Raw genomic sequence first — 17,522 nt, 5'->3', positions numbered from 1 at the left:
TCATCGTTTCATTATCGCTATCTTCTGTAAATGCTTTTTTCCCCGATCTCAGACTAGGGAGCTGGAGGACACATTTCCACATTTTCAGATTAGGTGGGTTAGGTGAAAAATGGGGAGAAGCGAGAAGCCGGGAAAAAAATGTGACACTGCAGGAATCGGCTTATGTGTGAAACGATGTATACACACTTCTGAATTTTGCCTCTCACGTCGAAAAGTTGTTGGAATTTGATTTTTTTGATTTCTACATTTTCTAATTTCCCTCCTCGTACGTCCGCAGATCAACTTTATGGTCTGATTTCGAAGTCATGTTTTGATTTGAAACGATCAATCAGCGTTTAGAACATTCACATACTTAGATACATGTCAAAAGAATACTATGCTGTAATTAATGGATATAATCCTGGCTTGTATGACAGCTGGGATGATTGTCAAGAAAATGTTTCAGGATACAGGGATGCCATATACAGAGGGTTTAATAATCGGTACGATGCTTTAGAGTATCTAGGATGCCTAGGTGACGATATTCCAGATTACACTAACTATCTGCATGATGATGATGACGATGGTCCAAATTTTAACATTCACTGGATTTTCACAGATGGTGCATGCAAAAACAATCAAGACAGAGGTAGAGCATACGGTGGCTATGGAGTGTACTTACCATTTTGTAACTTTGAAAGTATTGCGGCTCCTTTGAATGGCAAAAATCAGACAAACCAACGTGCTGAGCTTATGGGGATTATGGCGGCGTTGAAGGTAATTCTGCATTCCACATTCGAGAACAAGCATAACATTGCCACTGATTCAGGATATGCAATCAATTGCTTCAAGCATTGGGCCCGTAAGTGGCAACAGAATGATTGGTGTACTAGTGCTGGCACTAAAGTCTCAAATAGAGATATTATAGAGCCATCTTTAAGAATGATTGACAGAATCAATGATCTTAATGACGACAACGATTTTGGAGATATTGAAATATGCTACATTCCAGGTCATTCTGGAAACCCTGGAAACGAGAATGCCGACAGACTCGCCAATATGGGCTGTCGTATGAACATTCCATGATAAATGGTATTACATTGCCTCTTGTGGAGTCCGGGATGATACTTCATTAAATTAACTTATGCAGTTCACATTTATTTCTTATACCTTTTGAAGCTACTTCGACACGAATAATGACATACTAAACTTTGTTCCGGTTAGCATGCAGCTCTTCATGATTTCATCCAGGGCCTAAGCCTAATAGACAACTGCTGAGATGCTAACACCGTAGTTTATGTAACCTTGCTGTATGAATTTAAGGATATGAATTTTAAAGAGCATTCCACAATTTGTACCGATATTTGTTCTGTAGCACGGATACTTCTCAAAGTGCTGTGATCTTCGGTTGCAGAACTTGTGATATTTGTTCAGGAGACGGTGTCTTTGGAAAATGTGTTTATCTTCACATGGAGACAAGTCTGATCAAAAACTCCGAAAGAGGGACATGAGCAAGTTGAACTATCTGCTTGAAATTATTTAGAGTGCTTGGTTGGAGACAGTCGGGAAATCTTTTAATGTATGTGCATTAGTTTTAGAACTTACAAGAGTCGTTAACACAAAAAAATGGGACAATTTACTTATGGCTTTCTGGGCAGAGTATATTCGTTTACCTAACAACTCTCATAGCATATTTCTGAGTACAAGTGTTAACAGCAACAGCATTTCTCATGTCATGGGATCTCAGAATAAACACCATTATACCAAAAGAAATAACTTATTAAACATACCTAATCCAGAACGAGGCATCTGATTTCTGGGTAATAAATAGTAAGCAACGCAATGATCAATCCTGGATGTTCTTGCTGAAATCAATTACTTTAATTGCGTCTAAAAGATTGCATATGGTCTTCAGAAAAGTGATGTGTCCATTTACGATTTAACATTATTGTTAAATATTTTCCGTGGTACAAACGAACCAACTAACAGACACCATTTTCACTACATAGCATTAGTATTTGTAACTAATTTAGACATGCGAGATGCAAGTTTGGTTCAATAAAGTTATATGGACGGATATGAGTGGGTGAATTAAAGTAATGGTCCTAGCCCTTCAAACCTTGAGATACCACTCGTTAAACGGCAATTTCCCTGTCTTTTCGCAAAGTAAATACTTCAGTAAGTATGAATATACATGTATCTGTACGTTTTCTCAGTTTAATTTTATGTACACTAGTACTCGTTTCAAATATACAAATATAGTGTCTATACAAACATAACACAACCCTGTTGGCTTCGTATGGATGTTATTAATACAAGGAAAATATTACGATATCGTAAGTGGCAGATCAAATGGTGTCTTTTCGGACTTGTTGAGCTGTAAACAGTCGGTAGATGGATACCCAAATTCCTAATTCAACAGCGTTGATACTCCTGCTGAAGCTTGAGCATGTGCTCAGAACAATAGTCGTATAAACAGTTCTGATGATATTCATTTGGATGGAAGATCTTCCGTTGTCAATTCTTATGGAATCTTTGGTGGTTCGTTCTTCAAATGAACAATCGGGTAGCTCTCTAGGTAAAAACCATTGTTGCAGATTGCATCCAAGTACAATGAAGATTAAAGCTAATTGGTTGCATATGGTGTTTTTTTTGGTCATATGTTAATGCTTCTGCCCTAGTGAAGGACAACAAACAGTCAAATCAGAGAGCAGAAATCATTCCACCTTTAACAAAATTTTCAGTGGTAATACGGACAAAAGGTATAATATTGCAACCAACTTGAAGTACACATTGCACTCTATAAATGCAGTATTCGGTGGCAGCAAAATGGCTGGAAATAATCATCTGGAAAGCTGGTGAAGAATAAAAATTTGATTGAACCTTGCCTGAATAAAATCAATCAGCTCAATCAGGTCAAGAATTAGACAGGCTTCGACAATTTGGAAATTATGCATACTCCTGAATATCGAAGTGTAGAAGTAAATGAAATGGCCGATAAACTTACCAATGGAGCCTGCTTCAGATAGTGTTTATATCCACTTTCTTGAGATATTTTACTTTCCAGTTAACTTGTGTTTGTTTTGTTACTGAGCATCTAAATTCAATATACAGTATGTGCATGAACATATAAATAATTAAATCATCCCTCGATAAAGAATTCCTCCTCGCCCTCTTTGGCTGCCACAAACGACTGTTTGGCAAGCTTATCACCACAATCAACTCTGATTCTCTCAGTAGTCAAAGGAACCCGGAATCTCAAGCCCTGACTTCCCGATTCAATGCCATTCTGTCTTCTTGCATGTCCAATTGCATCTCTGAGGGCAAAGTGGACACTTGCACCAAGGAAAAATGGTGGTTCACCAACTCCCTTAGATGAATGAATGGTTCTCAAATGCCTGAAATCGCTTCCCTTGTACATTGATAGCACAAATCGTTGTGGAGTATCCCTGAACCCTGGAATTTTGTAGGCACCAGGACCGGTTGTGGCCAGCCCTCCTGTCCTGCTTAACCATAATGACTGTTCCATGGTAAAGTAGCCCATTCCCTGGACGAAAGCTCCTTCAATTTGACCGTATATGATTGCTTTATTTAACGGCCGTCCACAGTCCATCTTGATGTGTGACTCCAAGCAACTCCAATCACCGGTTAACGTATCTACTTCGACTACAGATACAGCAGATCCCTGAGTGTGATAGAAAAAGGCGGGTTTAGGATTCTCATCTCCCCACTCAAAGCCGATTTCTGGCGTCTTGTAGAATCCAGTTGCACTCAATGAGACTCTGTCCAAGTAGGCCTTTGTGATCAACTCCTCCCACGTCCATTTGTCACCTTTTTCCTTCGTGATTGCATCCTTCACCGGCTTTAAACGCTTGTTAAGCTTCATGCATGCATCCTTTAACGCCATTCCGTTCAAATCGGATCCGGAAGAAGCTGCAGTAGATGATGTGTTAGGAACACATTCGGTAGAAGTCTCGCTCAAGAATATCTTGTCAAACGGAACGCCCAATTCTTCAGCTGCAATCATCCTCATCACGGTACTAATACCCTGGCCAATCTCAACACCACCAGTTGAAATCAAGCAGGAGCCATCGTTATAAATGTGGACTAAAGCACCAGCCTGATTCAAGAAAAGAACACCGAACGAAACACCAAACACTGCGGGAATTTGTGCTATACCACGCTTTATCCATTTTGAATGCTTGTTGAACTCATTGATTTTCTGCTTCATCTTCTTGTAGTTGCACTCCTTCAAGTTTTCATCCACCACGTTGGAAATCGTGATGTCTTCACCAACTACCTGCTTGTATGGGAACACCTCACCACAATTTGGCTTCAAGTAATTCCTTCTTCTTATTTCCTCCGGATCCACACCAAGCTTCTCGGCGAACTCCGTCACAACAGACTCAATCGCATAGAATCCAGCCTGGGCACCAAACGTCCGATATGCCGTGTTAGAGGCAATGTTGGTCTTCACTGGTATGCCACAAACCCGAGCATTAGGAATGTAATAAGCATTTGATGCATGGAGAACGGATCTGTCAATGACACCACGAGTCAAATCCATCGACCAACCAGCATTCGCATAAAGAACCATGTCCAATCCAGTGAACTTTAAATCTTCGTCCAACGAGGCCCGGTACTTTACCAAAAATGGATGTCTTTCACCGGAAGTTTTCATGTCTTCGCTTCGGTTGAGTTCCAACCTGACTGGACGATTAAACTTTCTGGCTGCAACTGCCGCCAAACTCGAAAGTTGGATAGATCTGGTCTCCTTACCACCAAATCCACCTCCGAGTCTTTTAACACGGCATATGACTCTGTTTGCAGGAACACCCGTGACCTGTGCGGCACACAACTGGGTCTCGGTAGGATTTTGTGTGGAAGAATACACCTTGAGCTCACCACCTTCCTGTGGTATAACGAGGCAGTTCTGAACCTCGAAGTAGAAATGTTCTTGGGCCGATAATCTCGCAGTGTTCTCAAGATAATATTTACTGTTCTTGAATGCAGATTCCCAATCCCCAAGCTTGACTTCTCTCCTGTCTGGAAAGAACGACTTCTGTTGCACACCGTCCTCAACGGAGATGATTCGGGGAAGCTCATCGTACACAACTCTAACTTTTCTAGATGCCTCATAGGCCCTCTCTTTACTTGAGGCAAGGATAACACCAATAGCCTGGCCAACAAAGAACACCTCACCATCTGCAAAGAAAGGTTCCTTTCCAAAGGGTAAATTGCCCCAAAGATTGGCCTCCTTGTTAGGCAAGTCGTTAATGTCTACGTATCCAACAACTGATTCCACTTCCAAGGCCTCACTCCAGTCCACGGAGAGAATCTTAGCATGCGCCTTTTCAGACATCACCTGCACACCAAATAGTTCGCGGTGCAATGGTGGAATATCATTGGTATACTGAGCTTCGCCTGTTGCCTGTTTTATTGCATTCACATGAACGATAGGCTTGCCAATGATTCCAGTCTTGTGCCCTGGAGTGTTCATTTCTCTGTAGCCATGCTTTTGGACTCTTGTCACTTCACTCAACGAATCAACATCCAGAAGAGCATCCCTATACTGGATCGTGGCAACGTTAGCCTTGGGAATTGGCGCTGTGGCCAAAACGTACTGCCAAAATTTGTAGAAGAAGGACAATGTTAGGGATCTTCTATACGAGGCAGCACCGCCAGGAACGCCGTATGGCATCTTATAATCATCTTCACTAAGGCACTTACAGCATTCCTCGCTAAATGATGAGTTGTAAATATTCTTCCCCTTGATAGTTTTTTCGGCCTTTGGTGAGTTCTTGGTTATAGGAGCCATACCACCGTAGACTAATGTTGAATCGAGCACATTTCCTTCGTCATCTAGCTGCATTCTCAAGCAGGCAGTGACAATGGAGATATCGTCATCTTTCCGCTTGCACTGCTTATAGCAGTGGATGTATTCGTTATCTGCAGTATCTGGGATGAAGATCTCGGTAATCACCGATGATGCAGGTAATTTGTGCCGCCTGTACCCAGTAAAGAAGTTGTCACGCATATCAATGTGCGTCTTTTCTAGTTTACCATCCTCAGTCAGTTTTTCCGCCGTTATGATTGCACCACAAGCCACAAATATTGGATTTAGATCCGCAATTGGCGATGCTGTCACGATATTACCTGCCGGAGTGGCCACATTACGAACAGCTTTAGAAGCAAAGACCTTCAACTGCTCCTCAATTGCGTTGTATGTCTGTCCAGCTGCAGTTCTACCCAACCGTTTTGCCAAATCACCGCAGATAGATTCTAACTCGATCAATGGAATATCACCTCCAATTGTTAAACCCTTCCCCTTCTCGTATGACCATCCTTTGAGTTCCTTGACGTCCCCAGCATAAATATTCACCTTGTAATTGGCAGCCTTGAACTTCACCTCGATCTGAACCTCCGATGCTCCGGCGACAATTTTGGCATCCGGATAGATTCTGTATATCTCTAGAAATTGTTCTTTAGTCACGGGGCGAAACCACATCTTTCGCTCATTTCCGTAGCAAATTGGCTTAGGGTTGATCCTGGAAAGTTTAAGAGGGAACGGCAAATCTGCTGCCGGATTGTATGGCTTCAATGGCAGACCGTTTGGTGTGAATATTTTGTTCATATCGATCTCCATGTCCGAATTGGATGCAGACTTATCACATTCTTCGTCAGCTTTCTCTTTTCCAGACTTGTATCTGCAGCATTTGGTTCCTAACGCACACACTGAACCGCCATACAAGTCATTTCCAGTCTCAGAACTCGTGTCCTTCTTCTTGAGGAAAGGTCTGATCTTCTCCCTGTTGTAATTATCAGAATCGTACGCAAACGAATATGCCGCATCATAGATTGGCATGTAGCCCGTGCATCTGCACAAATTTGATTCCAATGCTTCATCAATTTCTGCAACCGACACGTGGCCATTTTTCTCCCTTAGCAACGCATACAAAGACATCACAAAACCAGGTGTGCAAAATCCACACTGTGAACCGTGGAATTTAGCAATTCTCTCCTGAACTGGATGTGGGTTTTTAGACGAGCCAACACCTTCAACTGTGATCACTTGCTTGCCGTCTGCAAGAATCAAAGGAGTAACACATGAATTTACGGACCGATAGTGAACCTGTGGGCGCTCTGGATAATCCGTGTCTGTGTATGAAATGGATGCAATGGTAACAGAGCAAGCATTACATCCCGATTCCGAACATGCTTCTTTTGTGCCTCTGAGATCAGCCTCATTTCTGATATAGTCAATGAGTCGCTCCTCCGGATCTGGATTTTTCACCACCTGGAGTTTATCGTTGAGGTAAAATCGTATGGTATCTGTGAATTGAATATCTTTAAGATCATTGTTTGCTGTGCCATCATATGGGCTGGGTTCGACCGCTATTGGTGCCATTTTTTTGGTCCTAGTTTTAAGTTGACGCACCTCTACTGTATGTAGACTTCGGCACTGAAGGAAATACACTGAAGAGAGCACACTTGGGATTTGAGTACTAAGATCTTCATCTCAGGCGATTGTAGGAAAAGAGCAGATCTAAGCAATAATATAATATACATTTTTGCCACAACTCCAGACCGTATCGGCCAGCCGATAAATCAAATAGTATTGCCAAATCTGAAATGTGCGCTTGTGCAGCCAATAGCTTTCTCCCATATAATAAGCACACGACATCGAGAAAAACAAATTTGGTTGCGTTCTTTATCTTTTTTTTTTCTTTCTTTCTTTCTTCCTTCCTTCTCGCGTTTTCCGACTCTACTGAACCTCTTTTCTTATCTACTAGTGCCGCATTTTTTTTTCACATTTGGAATGTTCTTACCCAATAATGCACATCCGCGCCAACTTCTTCTTATCGGTGATCTCCGCGGAAGTGCAGCAGGCGTATGGAAAAATATTTATTAATGCAGTCCAAGGAAAATGATTAAGAATACTAAGATATAGATTATATATGCGGTATGCAATAAAGGAAAAATAGCCAACCGTTGTAATACTACATAAATGAAGATGGCTGAAAGCCGTCACTAAACCGTTGCACATCGAATATACAGACTTGTGAATGTAAAATATAACGATATAACTCGAATTAAATTTATCCTTTTGGCAAGTAGAAATAAACAAACTTTGATTGGAAAATGTCCTGAAAGTGAATCTCGGTAATCATAACCCCTTATAAATAGTAACGTCAATTGTAAGAAAAGATGGCGCAAATATGTTTAACCCGGCACCTGGTAACCCACAGAAGTAAAAAGCTCTTAGACAGAAAAATGAAGACAAAACAAAGAAAAATAATGGTGAAGATAGAAAATGAACACTAGCTATAAAAGTGAAAAATGATAGGCAGGCAACGAAGTGTCTCTGTTAGAAAAAGAGTAGCAAGCAAGTACCAACAGGAGAAGTGCTATCGACTAAACGTGCCCGATGTGAATTAGACTTGTGTACTCTGATGAAAACTGAACTGGTGTAAGTGAAGAAAATGAGGCGGGTGAAAAGAATCAGCTCAGCAGTCCTTCAAGCACGTGCTGATCAGTTAGCAATTTCGGAATTCAATGACAGCAAGCCATCATCGAGAATTCCGTAATTAAACCATTCGTGATCCAGTGCCTCGACAGCAGTGATTCTACGCTCTGGATCGAAAATAAGCATCTTCCTTATTAAATCAACAAACCAAAACCAAAATGTGTACTCTTGCTGCTTAGCTCTTGGAATATTAAAGTGCTTCAAGGAATCACTAAGCGACATGCGTCTGCTAAATCTGAAGCCAACACTATCACCAATAATGTCCTCTATGCATGATAGTTGATCCACCTCGTTCATGATCTTTTTAGACGTTGACACTATAGGGAACCTTAGGCGGCCAGTCGATTTTGAAAATGCATCGGCAATGCACTCCTCATCATGTGAATGGTAGCCTCTTCTCTGGCCATTGGCAGTGTAATAGTTATAGATACAGTCTCTGACCAGGCTAAGATCGATCGGCTCACCTACCACTCTTTCCATCATTGCCAAGTGCTGAACATTGTTGTGCGTTTTGAAAAGCGTGTCACCAGTCGCAAGTTCCACCAAAATACAGCCAACAGACCATATATCACAAGGAAATGACCATCCAGTGTCCATAATAATTTCAGGAGCACGGTAATGGCGTGTTGAGACCACTCGAGCGTGTGACTCATCGTCAAAGATGGCAGCACCGAAATCAATTGTGAAAATCTTGGGGTCTTTAAGCACCTTCCTTGAGATAGCCTTAGTTGCAACCGAAGGAGGGCAGAAGGGACGACGAACAAACGAATCGTTCTGAAGTAAGATGTTTTCCGGCTTCAGATCGGTGTGTATTAAATTTAGATCGTGCATGAATGCGACTGAGCGAAGGATTTGCTTTGCAAAAGCCTGGATGTGGGAGCCTGGGAACGGCAAGCACTTGTTGTTCTCCATGAAATCGAAAAGTGACTGCCCAAGCATGTCCGTCACAATGCATATGTGGCCTCTGTAATCAAAGCATTCTCGTAAATGAATACATTGGTAGATATTCTTAGGATCATGCTTCTTTAGCATGGCAAGAACACGGAGTTCGATCCTTGCAGCACTGCGATACTTCGAGATCGACTTTATTATCTTGATCGCTACAACTGCATGCGACTTCTTGTCGTAAGCCTTTACCACTTTTCCAAAAGTTCCCTGGCCCAGTAGTTTCCGTATCCGGAAACGCCCGTTGGCAAAATTTGAGCCTCTTCTGATGATATAGTATCCATCGCTATCGTCACACGGAGACTCCTCATCCGATGATGACGAAGGCGCATGCCGGCGAGGCCTGGACAACTTTTTGTAGAAGTGAGGCCTCTTGCCATGGCTCAAATTTTCCCGGTAAGTACTTGATGGAGAGCTTCTTTGTGAATAATGTGAATAGTATGGAATGACTGCCGCCTGGACATCCCCAATTTTCTCCCTGATCGATGTGTAGTCTGTAGGGGCTATGTATTCGAGCTTGGTGTACGGAAGTTGCGGCACGGCACCAAGCCGAGCCTCACTTGTGAAAAATCCAGGTCGTATTGAGTCCAACTTGACGTTTGCAGAATGTAAGGATGATCCCGAAGGTGACGGGAAATTGTATGAGGAGGCGGAGGAAATCGGGGAGTTTGGGTTTTCCTTAATGCACATCTCACTAGAACCAGTGGAACCGGACGAAAAGTTCCGCGAGCTGTCAGAAATATGAAGCAAAAGATCGCTGTTGCTGTCCTTTGAGCCAAACACGTCATCCATCTTGCCAAATGCACCCTCGTCATCCTCTTCAACATCCAACAGCTTGTTCATTGCCTGATCTTCGGTTTCATCTTCGTTATTATCATCCTGGTTAGCCTCAGTCAGATCAATCAAGTTGTGTCCGTCCTGATATCCAAACTGTGTCTGCTGATTATTCATATATGCATCGTCCTTCCACGAAAAGCCTGTTTTCCCGTTGCTATTGCTGTCATCGCCTGCCGAAGATTGGCCTGCTCCATTTAGCAAACAAGCCCTTTGGTTTTGTGTCAGTTGATGCTGATCAACCTCATCCTTGAAAATATAATTGTCCGAGTCCGAATCGAGATCGATGACCTCGGGCTGTGTAATTGTCTTGGTGCCCTCATCACTTGTAAAAGAATCAGACATGGAGTCTGCAGCGATCTGCATTGCCATGGAAGTCCCATTTAGGAAATTGACATCCTGCTGCTGAGATTCAAGCCTGCGGCGCTTGTTGCCAAAATCCATCAACTTGATTGCAGACATCATCCTAAAAGCTTAGTGGTGTAGTTATGCTAAACGTAATAAAGGGCGTGCCCGATGTAATTATCTGCACTAATAGGTAAAGCGTGAAAAAAGTCCCTTATAAAAATTGTAGCACTGTCGATGCAGTTTTAAACGGCTGCAGAGCAGAAACCAGACAAATTTTTGCAATATTATGGTGCGATTGAGTATAGAATTTATGATGTGCTTAAGTTTTGAATGATCATAGTGAAGGAAGATGTTGTAGGAAGAGCACATAGTTGAAGATGGAGGGTATCGGTATTAATTTATTACGGTGCGAGAAAAGCATCACAAAAAAAAAAAATGGAAATAACGCTGGTAATTTGATTTTGTTGCTAATATTAGGCAATGGTGAAATGTGTGCGGAAAAAAAAATTGAAATTGGAGGAATAAGGAAAATTACCTCTCGGACTTGGGGAGGGGAATACCACGAAACTCTTACTAAGCACTTTTTATTTTTTTTTTTTTATTTTTTTTATGATGGTCGGAAGGGTGGGGAGGATATAGAGTATAATAGCATAAAGAGGTTGCTGTAACAACTGTTTATACCAGATAAGCAAGCATAGAGAGAATACGATGAAACCACAATTTGAGTGATTGAAAGCTCATGAAAAATATGGCACATTGCCGAAGATCAATAGGCTCGTAATGAAAAATGTGTTGAATGCTTGCAGTGGAAGTAATTTAATTTAAACTTAGTTCCCAAGGCAAGCCGGGGGGAATATCTATCTCATTTGAGCTTTAAAATTAATTCGGGGCGTTTTTTATTACGATCCCCATGTGAGAACGAGCGGTGCCAAAAAGTAAATAATGGAATTTGTTGAACAAAAAAATATTATGATATGAATTCTCATACAGCGGCAAACAAAAAGTGGAGTTCGTTAAGCATTCTGCTTTTTTAAAATGCGGGATAAGCGGCTTTTTCTCAATATCGCGAAAAAAAATTTTTAAATTAAAACGGCTGACTACCGTAAATTTCCTTTACCCGGTACTTTCCTTGCCCAATTACCCAATAGCTTAACATTGTTGGTGCTGGCTCTTCATCCTCAATCATTATCACCGAACTTGTACATGCCTATCCGAAGATTTCTTCCTGTTTTGCTTTACTTATCACATCCTGCCTGTGAAATTCATCCGATACGAATACTGGGACTGCAGTGTTTTCAAACGGTTACTTTTTTTCAAACATAGTGCATTATTAGTACTGCAGTTTGAGTGGCGCCAGGTATTAGAATTAATTAGGCAGAGGAAAGCAATTGCGATTTTCAAGAGCCTAGACCCGTGCTTTTCCAGAAAATAAGTATATTTGGTTGGTATACGAATTTTTCACTCCGATGATTAACATGCTAGGTTTTCCTTTTTCCTTCTTTCAATGCAACTGATCTGTGTGTACTTGATTTCCCGAATCTACAATTTTTTGATAGATACTGCAGGTACATGAACAAGAATTTAAAGAATGGTGGTAGTAGCATTGTCTCCCCGGTCTGAATATATTTATCTACGCAAATCTTCACGTTAGTTTGGTTCGGATATCAGCCATTGCTGAGCCACTTATCTTTCCCAATTGGGATTGAATGGCATTTAATTTCAACGCAGTAAATTCCAAATTCCTCATCCAGATGCTTTATGTGATACGTCTTTGTTCCTTGTTCCAACATGTTTTATAAGTATGTTTTCTGGATTTAGGGTGTAGGTGGAATATGTGAGGCGGCTAATTAAATTGTTTCAGTTTTTTCCGTTCCAGTCTGAGCATCCGCACACCACAACTATGTAGTCGTTCATTTGTTCGCTCACGTATTCAGTGGAAATCAAAATAACATTTTTTTTGCTTTTGAGTTTTCTGCGCCGCCACAGTTTCCCATATCTCGCCTGAGCTCAGCCACCGATTTTTGAACTCCTCTTTTCCAACCCCAATGTACAAAAGTTGTTAACATCATATTTTCTTTGGGTTCAGTAACATAAATTTGCTGCATATTCCATCTTCCAACCATACGTGTCCACGATAAGCGTGTGTACTGTTTATTTGTGGCAATTGGTGGTGAACAATTCGGTGAATTGTGTTGTTCTCCAACTTATATTGAAAATATATTTTCTCTAACCTAGTGATATATCCCGCAGTGTCAATACCTTTTGATGAGTACCATAACAGTTCAAAATACGCAAGCAGTAGCGGCTGCCGCTACTGCAGTTGCAGCTTCAAGCTCTAAAGGTAATGAAGTTTCGGTATCAACCTCCAATTTATCCTTTGATCATACTAATGATGGTACCGTGGTATCATCAGACAGTAGCATGGATACATCGAAGCATGAAAAGAAGTTTGAATGTTCGCAGTGTCACAAAAGATTTACAAGAAAGCAGAACCTCATCTCACACGAGATGATTCACAAAGATTTAAGGCCTTATTTCTGTCCTACATGTGAGCGAGCGTTTAGAAGAAAGCATGATATGCGCCGCCATCAAAAGCTGCATTTGCATAAGAAACCGTTTGTATGCTCAAAGTGTGGTCGTTCTTTCTCCAGAGGAGATGCCTTGCTTCGTCATGAAAAGTCCCAATCTGGTTGTTCACTTCAAAAATTCAAGAAACAGCATCGAATACTTTATACTAAGAGTCCAACTACTCCGGTGAAAACTAACGTCAGACATATATCTTCTCATCCGAGTACCTCGAGTACTCCAGATATGCATAAAGCAGATACGCCTAAAGAAGTTGCTGATGATGTTATTGGTTCGGCAAGAAAAATTGATGTTCAAGGTGACGGAAAACTAGTGGTTAGCAATAAATCTGAAGACTTCACCAATCCCGTCTCTCTCAAGGAATATGTTGCGAGACTTATAGGGAATACTGAAAAGTATATCTCGCTTGAGCATAAGAGGGAGGTTCTAGAGATAATAGAAAGTCTAGAGAAGCGGGTAGAGTATTTAGAGCATAAAATTGCCCAGCGTGGAGATTAATAGCTGAAAAAAATGAGAGATGCCGCCTTAGAAACGAAATGAATACTGCTGTATTTTTAGTTCATGATGTATTTTATTAGGATAGGAATGGTATTCAAGAAAGCCAAACAGACCCCTACAAATCTGCTGATTGACCTCAATCTTTTAGTCAATTTCTATTTGATCATATAAATAAGATGCGTATGCGTTTATATACATGTAATCTGTTCATAGTATTTCCTTCTAATTTGTGTTTGTGTTGTCAATTAAGCCACTCCTAGTCTTTATGCGGTTCAGTTTGCTCTTTGGACTCTTGTGGATCATCCGGCAAACCAAGATTTTTCCACTCAGTTTTATCCATTAAATCGTGTTTCATTCGACAATCAAGATACTCCTTTGCAAGAAGACGGCAGTTTGGTGCATTATCGTTGTGAACAAGCTCAAGACATTTCATGTACTTCTTCATCTGTTCCGTACAGTCTCCGAAATGATCTAATGGGAACGAACCTCTTTGAGGAGGGGTTGTTCTAAGTGGCCCAAGTCCAGCTCCTGCTGCTGATGACATTTGTAGTATAAAATAGTATACGAGAACCCGTAGTAATCAAGAAGTTATGAAGATACATTGAGACATCAAATGCTGGGATTTATTTTCTTACGATTCTTACGCCTAATACTCGAACGGTGTACGGATTTATAATTTTGGGATTTGCAGTTCCAGTTTTGGTTCAACGGTAATCTGTGTACACTCTGATTCATTATTTTTGTTTTCATTCGTAAACACTCAATGATATTTGAGATAATAAGGCATATATAGTTATGTACTTATAACAAAAAGATACCTTCACTTCTAATAGGGGTTAGGTGCATTCAACAGAAAAGTATCTTCCCTTAAAATAGAAGTTACGTTCAAAGGATTTATTCCAAATACAGTAATACTTCCTATGAAAACTCCAGTATATGAGCATTACAATCTTCTGATCTTGTTGATAATTTCTTAAGGTAATACAATGTTTATTATAAATATGCAGTAAATATGAAACAAAAATAAAATTGTGTAATTAATTCTATTGTAGCTGAGAAGATCAAAAACAATATAGATTAGATCTCCGCTAATATTCATGTCTCCCAAATACTTTTTGAATACACTTCAAACTCACACGTTTCGAACAAAAGCGATGGTGCTATTTATTCATTATAAAATTTGAATATACTGCCTAATGACAAATCTTTTTGTCAGTCCTATCATCTTATTGATGTTCCATTTCGACAATGGCTTTAACTTACTACATAATGCGATGTCGTATACCAAGTACCACATATTTAGAGGATCACTTGAAATAAGTAAGCGGATCCACCAAAATTAAAATTTGGCGGCTATCCATAAACCCAACGAAGAGGAACACTATAAAAGAAAAAATAAAAAAAAAATAAAGTTCAAAGAAAAGACAACAAGGTTGCCACACCATCCAAATAAAATCCGAACATTAGAGAAAACATATTAAGGCACAATTGAATAACAATTAAAAGAAAAAGCCGTATGTTTAATACCTTTTATACCGTCGCTAATATATTGCTGACTGCCTTCTCGATATCTTTCACCTTCCTATTCAAAAAGCTGCCAATTGTTTTGTTCAGGCGCAAAACTTCTTGATGAAGTTCATCAGCATGCTTTCGGAAAGGGAAGGATTTTATCCTAGAATACGATTCTCTAGCTGTGGGCACAATCTTTTGATCATAAAACTTTCGAAAAGTTTTATTTAATGGTATCAATTGATTCAGGTATATGCTTTCACAACCGGATAATCCTGCATTAATCATCGGAACAATACGGCCATTGTATATCTTCACAGTTCTTGCTTTGGAAGCATTATACAACTTGCTCCAGTTATTAATTAACTGGATCTGAAGTTCATAATATCGGTTGTACAAATGTCTAGCTTCTTCGGTGCCATCCTTTTGTATCAAATTCCGCACCTTAGTGTATGATGTAACCGTTTTTTTACCCAGAGCTTGTGTACTGCTTACACTCCACGAAACAAATCCCTTAAAAAGTTTCGAGGTTGCAATCTGGAAAAGCTCACGTGATTGCTGAAAAGACGATCCGTAATATTTCCACATTTCCTTTCTTAGTAGCTTATCCACATCAAAACCACAAAACTCTGCATCTTGCCCCAACCCTTGTTCATACCTGTCAAAACATTCACGATAATTATTTGCCTGCGGATGAGTAGAAAAAAAGTCCGCAATGCAGTGGGTAAGCTCATTGTGTAAATTCTCCTGCGTATTGTCACATACCTTCTCATAAAGCGCCTTATAATTAGGGTGATCAGCAATGTAGTTTACAGGAAGAGACTTGTTTAAAATACTATTTTTCCATAAGTAATCATCAAACATGTACACTGCTCTTCCTATAACACAGATGATGGCAAAAATTGCCATAGAAAATGAAATTGCCCGATGTGCCTGCAAGTACTTCCTGACATATATCAGCATCTTCAAAAACTCGCTCACACAATACTCGGAGTTTTCTCTCACAGATTCCCACAAATCAAATTTCAGTTCTGTTGCACACGTATACTCAGTCACATCAATCTTGTTGCGATCAATGGAAGCAATGAATGCTCTCTCAGTATAAGCAGAAGAAGATGAAACTCCTTCACCTTTTAACGTCTGTATTGAGCCTCTTGGAGTTTCCAAAAGATCATCTGACGATGGCTTAACTCCACGAAAATCACCATTCGAACTCACGGCTGAAATTTCACCATTAACAAAAGTCTGCGTACCAACCTCTTGATCATGTTCCGCGTCTGAAACTCCTTCATCACCCACTATAACCGACCATGAATCCTCAGTTGTCGATAATGTTTCGGAAGAAGCATAATGGGATGGATTAGACGATGAACTGTTTGAAAGAATACCAGCATCTGAGTTATCGTCTAAGTCAGAGAAGTGACCTACACCATCTGATGAATCAGATATAGAGGGTGATGAATCTTGCCTTTGAGAATTAGGACTTTGATGAATCTTGACGTCCTTAGAATGCTTTGCCATCTTTAATGTAAATGGACTAAAATAAAACAGGAGGTAATACACTTCAAAAGAATAAGTAGACCACCAATCTGAATAATACACTTTATGATGATGTTATCGGGATGTAATAGTTCCGAAACGAAGAGAACTCATTTATCTGTTGAGTGTGTGCATTCAAATTGAATCATTACCAGATAACTACACTATCACAAAAAAAAAAAAAAAAAAAAAAAAGGCGACAATGTGCAAGTTTAATTAGAACAATGGTTATTATTAGCCTGGCACTTTAGGTTGTAATTTTATATAATTTATATTCTATTCATTTGTTTCCAAATGAGGTTACAATTTCTGCCTCCATGCAAGAGATAAGAAATTCACAATATATTAAACAGACGCATAGTCCGTTTCCCTTACAGTATTCGTTCTTGGTTTAATTATAAAAGGGTACAATTGTATTGGTGAATTTTAGTCCTTATCAATACAAATATAACGCTTACAAAAAAGTAATTCATTTTATTATCCTTTTTCTCTGCAACCTCTTTTAATGCTTGACCTTAAGCATCGAGTGTAGTGGGATTCCCCACAAAAAAAAAAATTTGATTCTCAAAAATATAGACAGAGTTTAAATTATTTTGTTACTTTAATAGGCCCAAATCATTGATTAAAAGCTTTTTCCTATCGCTCATAAAATTTAGACGCCAGATAATGCTACATATTTTCACTTAAACCTCCCCCGCATAATATCAAAATTATTTGTTATAAAGATATACTCAAAACCACCGTCCCAAAATGAACG

At 40.0% G+C, this 17,522-nt stretch overlaps 6 protein-coding genes across 6 annotated transcripts; 2 read left to right on the top strand and 4 right to left on the bottom strand.

The window, feature by feature from the left end:
- Positions 1-360: 360 nt before the first annotated feature.
- Positions 361-1,065, top strand: BRETT_001709 (uncharacterized protein; the record flags this gene model as incomplete). Its single annotated transcript, XM_041280252.1, has 1 exon — positions 361-1,065. One exon carries the CDS (start codon positions 361-363, stop codon positions 1,063-1,065), a length of 705 nt encoding a protein of 234 aa, XP_041135135.1.
- A 2,056-nt stretch (positions 1,066-3,121) lies between these two features.
- BRETT_001708 (uncharacterized protein) lies at positions 3,122-7,387 on the bottom strand (the record flags this gene model as incomplete). The annotated part of the gene is made up of 1 exon (XM_041280251.1): positions 3,122-7,387. One exon carries the CDS (start codon positions 7,385-7,387, stop codon positions 3,122-3,124), a length of 4,266 nt encoding a protein of 1,421 aa, XP_041135134.1.
- Positions 7,388-8,512: 1,125 nt separating this feature from the next.
- Positions 8,513-10,747, bottom strand: BRETT_001707 (uncharacterized protein; the record flags this gene model as incomplete). Its single annotated transcript, XM_041280250.1, has 1 exon — positions 8,513-10,747. One exon carries the CDS (start codon positions 10,745-10,747, stop codon positions 8,513-8,515), a length of 2,235 nt encoding a protein of 744 aa, XP_041135133.1.
- A 2,151-nt stretch (positions 10,748-12,898) lies between these two features.
- BRETT_001706 (uncharacterized protein) lies at positions 12,899-13,717 on the top strand (the record flags this gene model as incomplete). The annotated part of the gene is made up of 1 exon (XM_041280249.1): positions 12,899-13,717. One exon carries the CDS (start codon positions 12,899-12,901, stop codon positions 13,715-13,717), a length of 819 nt encoding a protein of 272 aa, XP_041135132.1.
- A 256-nt stretch (positions 13,718-13,973) lies between these two features.
- BRETT_001705 (uncharacterized protein) lies at positions 13,974-14,261 on the bottom strand (the record flags this gene model as incomplete). Its single annotated transcript, XM_041280248.1, has 1 exon — positions 13,974-14,261. One exon carries the CDS (start codon positions 14,259-14,261, stop codon positions 13,974-13,976), a length of 288 nt encoding a protein of 95 aa, XP_041135131.1.
- A 986-nt stretch (positions 14,262-15,247) lies between these two features.
- Positions 15,248-16,747, bottom strand: BRETT_001704 (uncharacterized protein; the record flags this gene model as incomplete). Its single annotated transcript, XM_041280247.1, has 1 exon — positions 15,248-16,747. One exon carries the CDS (start codon positions 16,745-16,747, stop codon positions 15,248-15,250), a length of 1,500 nt encoding a protein of 499 aa, XP_041135130.1.
- Between the last annotated feature and the right edge of the window lie 775 nt (positions 16,748-17,522).

The sequence above is a fragment of the Brettanomyces bruxellensis genome, chromosome 4, assembly GCF_011074885.1.
Source record: "Brettanomyces bruxellensis chromosome 4, complete sequence".
In the NCBI taxonomy this organism is placed as follows: domain Eukaryota; kingdom Fungi; phylum Ascomycota; class Pichiomycetes; order Pichiales; family Pichiaceae; genus Brettanomyces; species Brettanomyces bruxellensis.
The sequence above is the reverse complement of the archived record's forward strand: the minus strand, read 5'-3'. Positions and strand labels throughout refer to the sequence as shown.